General features: G+C 35.3%; 1 protein-coding gene and 1 long non-coding RNA gene across 2 annotated transcripts in view; one reads left to right on the top strand and one right to left on the bottom strand.

The window, feature by feature from the left end:
- Nucleotides 1-12834, bottom strand: part of EEA1 (early endosome antigen 1) — a 140504-nt gene that overhangs the window by 89867 nt on the left and 37803 nt on the right. The window contains exon 3 of the mRNA XM_007503209.3: nt 887-1005. Within this exon, the coding sequence (XP_007503271.2) occupies nt 887-1005 (119 nt within the window). The remainder of the gene's footprint in view (nt 1-886; nt 1006-12834) is intronic.
- The window catches only part of LOC103096313 (uncharacterized), a 45674-nt gene that overhangs the window by 7818 nt on the left and 25022 nt on the right, over nt 1-12834 (top strand). The gene's annotated exons all lie outside the window — the stretch shown is intronic.

The raw sequence follows: 12834 nt of genomic DNA on the forward strand, positions 1-12834 counted from the left end.
TGCAGAATTTAAAGTTCAATTAGTATCCAAATCACTCATAAAACTACTCTAAGGAACAATTTATGATATTCTAAGCTCTATGAAGGAACTTCTCATTAAAATTACTGGGATCCCCATAAACATATTCGTGAAGAGCTAACTGCCCATTAGAATAGGTGGCCCTAGATTCCACACTTTTAGATGGATGAAGCTTATCTTAATGATAAATTTGAAACAGATCTGGGAATTTAGGTGACACCTGAATAAGAAAAACCAAATTAGGCTAATGATATTTTATGGTATCTGCCAATATTTTATATCTGCTTCTCACATAGAAATGACCTTAATGTTTTCCTTTGTATGTTCCTCCCATGTACTTGATTTTTAAAATAATTAAGCAAAACTATTTTTGAAGCCCTGCTACCCTCAAATAAGTAAGGAATGTTGTGATGTCACATGTTATAAAAAGCAATGTGAACTCAGACTTTATTCAGTAAGGAAAAAATATTTTTTATAAATTTTCACAAGCTGTAGCAAAAAGATAAATGTATGGAGCTAATCCTTTATAACTGATTGTGTCTCATTTTAAAAACCTCAAATGTATCTATTTGTTCCCATTTAGTTTATATAACTAAGTTTTAAAGTTCTATTAACTGGATTGACTCTTTAGATACAGCAGAAAAATATTTGTTCAAATAAATTACTTTTTCCAATCCTGCTTTCTAAAAAATGCTATAACCACCACAAGCCCTGGCTGGCCCACCCCAGTCTCTTCAAAGAAAAGAAAGACAACAAGAAAGTAGATATCTATATACCCCCTTTCTATAAGCATATATGAAAAGAAAAATTTTATTTCAACTAGCAGGTTAAAAACGTCAGCAGATATTATCCTCCAAATATACCTTACCGTTTCAGAGCCTCTCCTCCATGACTTGATTCATTACCAGAATCATGAACTGCCTGATAATGTTTGAAAAGCTCTTCAGCAGATCCATGAGATTTCATACACTGGGGACATATGAAGCCCTATTGAAATATATAGAAAAAAATTTTTTTAGATTTTTTTTTTACATTGTAAAAACTATTTGCACATTTCTAAGCAATATTAAATATTTCATGTATACGATTATCCAGTAATTGATAATTATGACAATCCAAAATTCTGAAGCTTTACAATGTAATTATAATATCCACTGAGGATAAAAAGATTTCTTGTAAAGATAAAAAGATAAAAAGTTTTCTTGTAAAAAGAAAACTATATGTTAACTTAAAAACTTTCCAAACAGTCCATTTTAAAACACAGTTCTTGTTTTAAAAAAAAAAACTCTCTAGCAATTCTTAACTGACTTTATCAATTTTGATCTATAACAATTATTATTGGCAGCAAAACACAGTGGAGAGCCAGCAAAGCTTGGGTTCAAGTCTCACTTCTGACACATTCTGGGTATGTGATCCTGAGCAAATCACCTAATCTCTCAGCAGTCCAGGCAATTCTCAATGACTAGAAGCTCCAGATGAAAAAGCCAACTTGCACTAATAGCAAGTTTTCTTTATCTGGAAGTTCCTTATATCAAAGAATTACAATTCCATTCCCCAGGCCCTGATAAAAGCAATATCAACAAGGGGGCTCTAATTTATGAATTTGAAAATGGTATCACAGAATTCTAGGCCTGAAGGAAATCAACTTTTGATGTTCTCATTGGACTCTTTTCCAGATACTTTTTACTTTCAGGTTTGTGGTTGTTCTGAATGACTTAGGATGGCAAATATTTGATAACCACCTAAGTTCTGTACTTCCTAAGCCTTCTAAAAAACTTCTAACTTCCGGGTAAGCATGGCGGCCAGCTAACCGTGGCTTACTCATTCTCCCTGACACACACAGATAAGGATCACCCCAAAAGACCTTAAGAATCTATAGCAGAGGAGCTGAGGAGCTGTAGAGCAGGGACCAGCAATAAAGGTGCGTGGGATCAAGGCTTTACCAGGCTATAAGAGGGGGAAAGGGCTTCCACCCAAATGCAAACGTGAGTGGATCCAGCCTGCCCCACCGCCACCTATGGGGCCGGAGCCAAGGCCAGCACACGCCGAGACCAATGAGCAAGGGGCGCCTCTGAAGCAAGGAGTAGGCACTTCTGCTCCCTTGTGAGCTGACTAGGACAGCAGGGGGACCCCTGCCCCCCTTAAGGAAGCTAGGCAGAAAAACTCAAGACATGAGACAGAGCAGACTTCAGGTGCCCAGAGCCAGTGCACCAACCGGAGCCAGGGAGTAAGACAGGAGACCCTTTGGAATGAACAGGGAGCGTTTTTTGGGTCCTTGGGAATTCACCAGGTCTGCTGGAGACCCACCCCCGAAAGTAACTAAACCGGAAAACCAGGCGGGCAAGAGAGTTCAGACACTGAGCACCCCTTGGAGGAAGGTACCAAGAAAAGCCGCAAAGGACTGAGGAAAACTGAGAGCCTGCTCATTAACTCCATGCACAAAAAAAGCCTGCTCAGCAGACTCTGATTTCTGACTAAAGAGGGAACTGAAAACATCCAGAAAAAATGGCTAACTGTGCACAAGAGCCTCAAAATCGCAGCAAGAAATCAAAAAATAAAACTGTCACCCTTGAAACTTTTTTATGGAGGAAAAACCCAGGCTACAGAGGAAATACTGGATGAAAATCAAACAAAGGCAAAACCGAAAAAAAATGAAAATTGTCCACAAGCCCTGGAAGAGACTCAAATGGATTTTATCATCAGAAAGATGGAAGCCCTCTGGAAAGAGAAGTAGGAAATAGTTCAAAAAGAAAACCAACAAATTATATTAGAGAACCAAAAAATTACAGCTGAATGCCAAAAGATTAAAGCAGAAAAACAGGCCTTAAGGACCAGAATTGAGCAACTGGAAACCAATGATCTTGCAAAACAGCAAGAATTAATAAAGCAAAGTCAAAAAATTAATGAATTAGAAGAAAACATAAAATATCTTACTGACAAGGTGACAGACCAGGAAAACAGAGGAAGGAGAGACAATCTGAGAATCATTGATTTTCCTGAAAAAACAGAGATGAACAAAAATCTCAATGCCATACTATAAGAAATCATTGAAGAGAATTGCCCTGATATTCTCAAACAAGGGGGCAAAATAGAAATAGAAAGGGTTCATAGAACGCCCTCTATACTAAATCCCCAAAAGACAACCCCCAGGAATGTAATCGCCAAATTCAAGAGCTTCCAAGCTAAGGAAAAAATCTTACAAGAAGCTAAAAAGAGGAACTTCAAATACAGAGGAGCACCAATAAGAATTACACAAGACCTTGCAGTGAACATTCTAAGAGACAGCAAAGCCTGGAACGTGATATTCAAAAAGGCAAGAGAACTTGGTCTTCAACCAAGAATTAGCTACCCATCAAAACTGACTATATACTTCCAGGGGAAAGTATGGGCATTCAACAAAATAGAATATTTCCAAGTATTTACAAAGAAAAGACCAGAACTCGGTGGAAAGTTTGACATCAAAACACAAAGAGCAAGAGAAACATGAAAAGGTAAATATGAAAGAAAGGGAAAAGGAGAAAAGTGTTTTTTTTTTCTTTTATTCAAACTCTCTTCTATAAGGGCTACAATTAGATCAAATTATATATACTAACACATGGGGGAAATGTTATGTGTAACGTTCAAAATTTGTATGCAATAATAGAGTAACCAGAAGAATCACTCATAGGGAAAGATCGGGGCATTAACATATTAACAAGATTTGGAGGGGGGAACAAAAAGAAACATAATGGGGGGATCAATGAGGGTACTAAGATATACTTGAAGAAATAAAAATAAATTAAATAGAATAATCTTTGTCACACACAGACACACAGGAAGTGGAGGGGAAGAATTCTCTTATAAGAAGGAGAGTAAAAGAGTGCTAATTGGTATTACTTAAACCTTTACTCTCAAACATTGATTGCTCATGGGTGGGATGAGCTAATATAATAAAAATGACCATCCTACCCAAACTTATCTATGTAGTGCCATATCCATTGAACTTCCAAAAAACTTTTTTACTGAATTAGAGAAAACCATAACAAAGTTCATTTGGAAGAACAAAGGATCAAGGATATCCAGGGAAATAATGAAAAAAAAAATACAAAGGAAGGTGGCCTTACAGTCCCAGATCTCAAACTATACTATAAAGCAGTGGTCATCAAAACAATTTGGTACTGGCTAAGAGACAGAAAGGAGGACCAGTGGAATAGACTTGGCGTAAATGACTTCAGCAAGACAGTCTATGACAAACCCAAAGACCCCAGCTTTTGGGACAAAAAATCCACTATTTGATAAAAACTGCAGGGAAAATTGGAAGACAGTATGGGAGAGATTAAGTTTGGATCAACACCTCACACCCTACACCAAGATAAACTCAGAATGGGTGAATGACTTGAATATAAAAAAGGAAACTATAAGTAAATTAGGTGAACACAGAATAGTATACATGTCAGACCTTTGGGAAGGGAAAGATTTTAAAACCAAGCAAGACATAGAAAGAGTCACAAAATGTAAAATAAACAATTTTGATTACATCAAATTAAAAAGTTTCTGTACAAACAAAACCAATGTAACCAAAATTAGAAGGGAAGCAACAAATTGGGAAACAATCTTCATAACAAAAACCTCTGACAAAGGTCTAATTACTCAAATTTATAAAGAGTTAAACCAGTTGTACAAAAAATCAAGCCATTCTCCAATTGAAAAATGAGCAAGAGACAAGAATAGGCAGTTTTCAGTTAAAGAAATCAAAACTATTAATAAGCACATGAAAAAGTGTTCTAAATCTCTTATAAGCAGAGAGATGCAAATCAAAACAACTCTGAGGTACCACCTCACACCTAGCAGATTGGATAACATGACAGCAAAGGAAAGTAATGAATATTGGGGGGAGGGGGATGTGGCAAAGTCAGGACATTAATTCATTGCTGGTGGAGTTGTGAATTGATCCAACCATTCTGGACAGCTATTTGGAACTATACCCAAAGGGCGATAAAAGACTGTCTGCCCTTTGACCCAGCCATAACACTGCTGGGATTGTACCCCAAAGAGATAATAAGGAAAAAGACGTACAAGAATATTCATAGCTGCGCTCTTTGTGGTGGCCAAAAATTGGATAATGAGGGGATGCCCTTCAATTGGAGAATGGCTGAACAAATTGTGGTATATGTTGGTGATGGAATACTATTGTGCTAAAAGGAATAATAAAGTGGAGGAATTCCATGGAGACTGGAACAACCTCCAGGAAGTGATGCAGAGTGAAAGGAACAGAACCTGGAAAACATTGTACACAGAGACTGATACACTGTGGTTCAATCAAACATAATGGACTTCTCCATTAATGGCTTTACAATGTCCCTGAACAATTTGCAGGAATCTATGAGAAAAAAACTATCCTCAAGAAGAGGACAAACTGTGGGAGTAAAAACACCAAGGAAAAGCAACTGCTTGACTACAGGGGTTGAGGGGACATGATTGAGGAGAGATTCTAAATGAACACCCTAATGCAAATACCACCAACATGGAAATGGGTTTGAATCAAGGACACATGTGATACCCCATGGAAGTGTGCAGAGGGGTGGTGGGAGGGAGGAAAAGAAAATGATCTTTTTTTCCCAATGAATAATGTTTGAAAATGACCTAGTAAAATAATATTTAAAAGAAAAAAGAAAAATTTTAAAAATTAAAAACTTCTAGTTTGTTGCCCTATTATATGACTTTTCCCATAAAAGATGAAAATCTTTAATTATACAATAATACTTCAATCATCCAACATGTCATTTGAGTATGGATGTTCCTATATTAAGTAAATTTTCTTGCTCAAAAGTATATACCTGATGCCATTTTTTAAAAATTTGATCATATTTGAAAAAAACACTCTCCCTTAATTGTGTATGTGTGTTTGTGTGTATGTGTGTGTCTCCATCTTAAATAGAAACTAATGAAAATAGTTTCACCTTTTCTTAGTGTGGTGTAGTAGAACCCTCAATTTGGAATTAATGGACCTGAGTTCAAATTCCAGCTCTTCTATAATCTTAGGCAATTTACTTTAGCTTTCTAAGTCTTAGTTTCCTCAACTATAAAATAAGAGGATTGGATTAAATGATATACAGGACTCAAAGTCATTGTGCACATGTAAGCAGTTCTACATTTATACCGTTAGAATGATAGCAGTAGGAACTTAGAGGTCTAAGTCTGTTTAATAGAATATCAAAAAGTCTCAAATTGTCACTTTTTTGGGTTATTTATTTTTATAATTTTCCTTGTCTCCTCCCTTGGTGTCCAGTCTGTCAGTGATCATTTCTTGCAACAACTGCCCACAATATCCCTAGCCAAACCTTCCCCCACCCCACTGCCACTTTCTACTTGACTGTGACTATGTAATCTGCTGAGAACATAGAAATCCAAACTTAGAACACAGAAAGAAGAAGGTAGTGGTAGTAGTAGTAGTAGTAGTAGTAGTAGTAGTAGTAGTAGTAGTAGTAGTAGTAGTAGTAGTGGTAGTAGTAGTAGTAGTAGTAGTAGTAGTAGTTGTAGTAGTAGTAGTAGTAGTAGTAGTAGTAGTAGTAGTAGTAGTAGTAGTAGTAGTAAGAGGGTTAAGCAAATGTTCAAAGTTATATGACCAAAGAACATGGGTCTGAATATGGATTTTTTTTCATAGTATCCTAGTTTGGGTTCTGAAAAGTCATGGATGCAGGACAGATTACTGTTATTGATAAGTGAGAAGTTGTTATAACTGGACTGCAAATATTCAGAAGCATCAAATTATATTTTATAATTGCAAATTCTCACCAATTTAAGTTACCATACCCAAAGAAGCCATAAATTCTCCTCTATAAAGCCGGTTTAGGAATCTCTTTGAGTACTGTCCTTTTAAAAATTTCTTCTACATAGTAAATATTTTTAGGATCTAGAATAGCAATAATGGAAGCATTAAGTACAGAAGTTTAAGAGAAGGAAAAGATTCAGAAAAACAAGGAAAATAATTAATGCCTATTTAAGCAACATTTATTCATTGAATCTACTAAACATAAGTTTATCCCCCTTTATCAAAAGAGAAAGATAAATGTATATGCATATATATCACACATGTAAACAAAAATATGTGTGTATACATACACCTCTCAATATTTTCATATTTAAGTAGGATATGTTTTTATTTGGGGAATAGTGGCATTTGTTTTTGTTTAAACCTATCTTTGAACATTAAAAACTATACCTTTATTAATGGTTCAGAATTCCCATCTAAACAAAAAAACCACAATAGTCAAGACCTTGAATTTCACATTTAAAACAATTTATACGTATGTGAAACCAAACTTTAAGACAAGTTCTTTAAAACTATGTATCCTATTTTTAAAAATTAAAACTATCTCACATAGGCCAAGTTACGGAAAGGAGAACCACTGCTATTAAATAATATCCCTAGCATCTATCTCCTTCCTTTTATTCCCACCATCACCATCATATTACAGTCTTGCATCAGCACCCACAAGGTCAACTAACTGTCTACTAACTGGTTTTCCTAACTCTCATCTCTCCCCACTGTGATTCTACCTCCACAATGCTATCAAATTAATCTTTATCCATCAATCTGATAAAATCATTGTTCTCAAAAATCTATAGTGGCTCCCTCGTATGCTGAATAATGACATTCAAATTCCTTTGGCTGGAATTCAAAGCTCTCCATTTCTATGTGCTATTTATTATTCCCTATCATATAGTCTGTTTAAGCCAAGTATGATTTACTGCAAACAGCTTAGACTTTCCTAACTACATGATTTTGCTTACACTGTCCCTTATGCCTCAAATATTCTCCCTCTGTCTTTACTTGATGAATTCCTACTTGTCCTTTAAAGCCAACTCAAATGACTTGCCCTGTGAACCCATCCATGCATGCTCATATATGTATATGCATATAATTATAAGTATAATATATAGCTATATGTATTATTATATATATAAAAGATGCAACAGAGTACTTTGTGTGACAATTGTTATGAATAATAATTAATCGTGGAGACTTTATACTATATTTATAAATATTTATTAGTAAAAAGGAAGAAAGAGAAATAAGGTTTCCAGCCTATCTAACTTAAAAAAGTCCCCAGCTGAATCACTTCTGCTCCAGTAAGTTCTAGATTCTATCTAGGTAGTCTAAGTAAATGGGTAATGAGTTGAGTCTAGGATTGAACATGAGGAAAGCTTTTGGGCTTGCTGTTGGAAAATGGAACAGTATTTATAATAACCAAAAACTTTTTCAGGAAACAAATTTTTCTAATACCATCTTTCTAATGCCAATATTCATCCAATTACACTGGATGGCTGCAAGTCATAGAAAAACTACAGTTTCCAGAGAACTGAAATTGAGAAGCACAAAGGGTAAAATGAAACACTACAATATCAGAAACTATGGAAAGAATATTACCAAAAAAAGTGATAAAAAGTTATAGATTGGCCACATCTCTATGAGTATAAAATAAACAATGAGCTCTTCGGTGATGTCCTTACAACATGCAAAGAATTTGAGTATACTAAGGGTAAAGTTATGGGCAAACAATGTCAAGATGAGGGACAGTCTAAGTGAGTTGAAATTTGCATAAACAGAAAAAAATGGAAAAAAATAACCAAATCAATGAGATCACAGATTCCTTTGTGTATTTCAGTATACATGTCACACATTCTCATTAGTTGTCTTTGACAGCAGGGACCCAGGCTTTTCTAAACATTGCCATCTCTCTTGGAATGCAATCTGTACATGCTAACGCCTTAATTGTTTTTAAAATCTTTTGCATTCTTTTCTGGTAACAACTTTAAGACAAGAGTACAGACTAAGCAAACAAGGGTAAGTGATTTGTCCAGGGTCACATGTCTAGAAGTTCCTGAGGCCACATTTGAACCTAGATCCTCCCAACACCAGGCCTATTCTATCCACTATACTACCTAGCTGTTTCATGTTTCTTGAAACAAACTTTGGTCTTGTTTCACCATCAGAGTAACATAATTTTTTTTTCAAAAAAATGTTACAAAATTCTTGAAAAACCTAAATTTTAGTCAATATTTTAAAAATAGATGCAAGTCATAATCTACTGGAGGTTAGTCAAGCCTAGGGAAAAGGGGTATCCTCAAATAACAAGGAATCATTGCTTCAAAAAGGGACAGAAATTTACTTGAAACAAACCACAGAACGAGCATTATAACATTATTTCTCTTCCTCTATCACAGTAACTATGGCTTATGCTTCCTTTGTGCTTGACTCAAGGAAGGGTTGTGTTTTTTTTGTATCATAAATCAATCACAACAAATTTTTGTATGGTATCAATACAACCTATTTTGTAATAACACTATGAACTTTCCTTTCCACTGATGAGCTATTATTAAAAACTATAATAAATAGCCTGAAAATAACACTGCATAAAAGCTCTCTTTCCTCCAGGTTCTAGACTTGTGTTCCAAGTATTTATATTTTTGAAGGAAAAAATATATACGTTGCAAGTATGAAGTTTCAGTTGTGAGATACTTTTCTTCAAATCTCTGTAAAACATCAGGATGAAACAATTGTTTAATTAATTTAAGTAATTAAGTACTTCCTATGTGCCCCAACACTGTGCTAGCATATGCAAAAGCTATTAAAACATCTCTCAGTATATAAACTTCCCTTTTAGAGACCGGGATCTTAAAAACTCTAAGATCACAGTTTTAGGGCTAAAAGGGACCTTGGATAACCACTAGTCCAATCCATTCATTTTATAGATGAAAAAGCTGAGGCCTAGGTGGTGTAGCGACTACTTCAAAGTCAAAGGTATTAAGAAGCAAACACAGGATTTGAACTTGGGACTTCTAAGTCTAAATCCAATGCAAAGAGTGAGAATCATGTAGCTCTCTTTATTTTACTAAGTGCTAATCCATGGACAGTTGGGCATTTAATAATTGGATTGCTCCTTTATAATGCTGCCTATCTTACACAGATGCTGTGGGAATACATTAAACACCTGAAACTGTATTCTTGAGGGAGAAAAAACACTCTTTGGAATTGAAAACACATTTAATCATCATCATTAAAGATATAGCTCATTTCAATTGCCATGAGGTAATAAGGAAGAGAGTCCTTTTTACAATCTGAAGTTAAACTTTATGGAATTTTACAGATTTCATAGCCCTAGTATTTCTGTCTAAGGCTTTATTAAATTTTCTTTTTAGAGAAATATCAATTCATACTAAGAAGTAAAATTTTTCCAACAAAAGGTAAATCTACTCCAAATAAGAAGCAAACCATCAACAAAATTTTAGCATTGTTTTCTCAAAAGCACTATCTTCTCTTAGGTCTCCTTGTCACCTAATTCATAAAATGCTTTAACACCTCTCAAAAAAAAATCACCACATACTCCAAGACACCTAATATAATAAAATCACTACAAGATTCCCCTTCCTTTTGTTTTCTATCATTTAACAAAACTTATCTTATCCCCTCATGAATCCATATATTGTGGCAAAGGATTCTGATTGCTCTTGTAAGTCACTTGAGTTTCTGCTCTGTCCAAACTGAAAGTACTATACTGAATAACAGCCTCTTGAACATTGGCAAACTGAACCCATACAAAGTTAGAACTTAAAGGTTATCTTATCTCCATTTTCTAGGAGCTTTCCTTGAAATAGGGTCTCTTAATCTAGCTTCATGGATCTGGGCTTTTATCAGTCTGGGTGCTTTCTCAACCAATATAATCATTCCTCTGTATTTTAAGAAGAAAACTTTTCAAGAATTATGTGGCCAAAAAATTGGAAAATGCCCTTCAATTGGGGAATGGCTGAACAAATTGTGGTATATGTTGGTGATGGAATACTATTGTGCTAAAAGGAATAATAAAGTGGAGGAATTCCACGGGGACTGGAACAACCTCCAGGAAGTGATGCAGAGCGAAAGGAGAAGAACCAGGAGAACATTGTACACAGAGACTGATACACTGTGGTACAATCGAAGGTAATGGACTTCTCCATTAATGGCTTTACAATGTCCCTGAACAATTTGCAGGGATCTGGGAGAAAAAACACTACCCACAAGCAGAGGACAAACTGTGGGAGTAAAAACAACGAGGAAAGGCAACAGCTTGACTACAGGGGTTGAGGCGATATGATTGAGGAGAGATTCTAAATGAACACCCTAATGCAAATGCAAATACCAACAACATGGAAATGGGTTCAGATCAAGGCATATGTGCAGAAGAATCATGTCCTGGCTATGGGAGGGGGGTGGGGGGAGGGGAAGGGAAAAAAATGATCTTTGTTTCCAATGAATAATTTTGAAAATGACCTAATAAAATAATATTTAAAAGAAAAAAAAGAATTTATGTGGTCAAAAATTTCATATTATATATGACCACTCTTTAGGCCATCAATAAACCTCTCTGAACTTGGCAGGTTTTCAGAAAATACACAGTCCCATCACTCAGTCTGTACTCAAAACACTTCTAGGTTACACTGCCATAGCCTATGAAAACCCAGGATTACCTCCAAGACATAAAGAAATATCCCAGAAGGACTTTAGTAGTAGAGGAATTGTTTAGTTACTTAATCTCAAAACATATGTTGAAATGCAGCAACAACATTAACCTGTGCAAAATAACCTAGCTATGCACCAATCTGTTAGAACATTAGAATTGTGTTTCTCGAGGAGAATGGTCATTGAAGTTTTGTAAATTCTGCATAATTTACTGCCACAAATATCACTTGGGCTTAATGAGTTCAAGATTCATTTCCAAAAATCATTTTATCTCTTTGCTATATTCACTCAGGCTCCTAAAAGTTTTTTTTAATAAATTACATTTATTAGTCCTAGAATTTTAAAGTTGTATAACAAAATGAAAATGTAAAGGCTATCTAGTCCAGTCCTCTCATTTCAAAGAGAAAGAAACTGCACAGAGTAATTACATAATTTGTCAAAGGTCACAGTGACAATGACAGAAGAAAACTACAACTGGATCTCTTGAGTCATAGGACTGAATTTTATTTTCATTAACCCATTTTTGTCTGTCTCTGCCTCCTCTCCAATCTCAAACACATAAACATGCACATATGTATAAAAAGACATATACAGTAAGCTCTAAATATAAAAACTATATTTTATTTGCCATTTCCCTTCTAGAAAGTTTTACTGGTAAGTTTTTTTGTCTTATCCTTTGTACAATTAAGAAGAATTTTTACTAAAAGTATAATTCCTCTTTTAGCAAAACAAAAAAAAAGCTTTATTTTCTCAATGCTTTCATGTAAAGAGCTTTTACTTCCTATAGATCCGTGTTGGCAAAGTACTGGCACATGTGCTCAGCTAGCACAGGAGAGCTTCTCTGTTCTCCTTCTTCCCAGCAACTGAGGACATTTTTTGCAGGCCCTGCCCCTCTGTCTAGCTGCCCAAAGCAAACACTTCCTCCCTCCACTCTCTGGATTGGGAGAGGCCCTACAGGCAGCTTGCTTGAAGTTGCAGTTTGGGCACACAGATTTGAAAGCCTTCACCAATGCTGCTCTAGATTATGACAGCACCAGTTCACACCAGTGATCTCTTTTTCACTGATTGTCTAAGAGGGAAAGATAATCTGGAAACTCTAACACATTCGACTACTTGATTTAAATCATTTAAAAAACCTGTTACCCCTTAGATATAAAGGTTCATACCATAAACAGATCTGGAGAGAATTGAATAGTCTACCTGTCAAATCAATAATTTTGTAATTTGTGACCAAATAAGAGATAGAGAACATTACAGTAATGATGTGATGGATAATTTTGATTATATTAAATTTAAAAATTTTAGTACAAATAAAACCAATGCAACCCAGATTAGAA

The sequence above is a fragment of the Monodelphis domestica genome, chromosome 5 (assembly GCF_027887165.1).
Source record: "Monodelphis domestica isolate mMonDom1 chromosome 5, mMonDom1.pri, whole genome shotgun sequence".
Lineage (NCBI taxonomy): Eukaryota > Metazoa > Chordata > Mammalia > Didelphimorphia > Didelphidae > Monodelphis > Monodelphis domestica.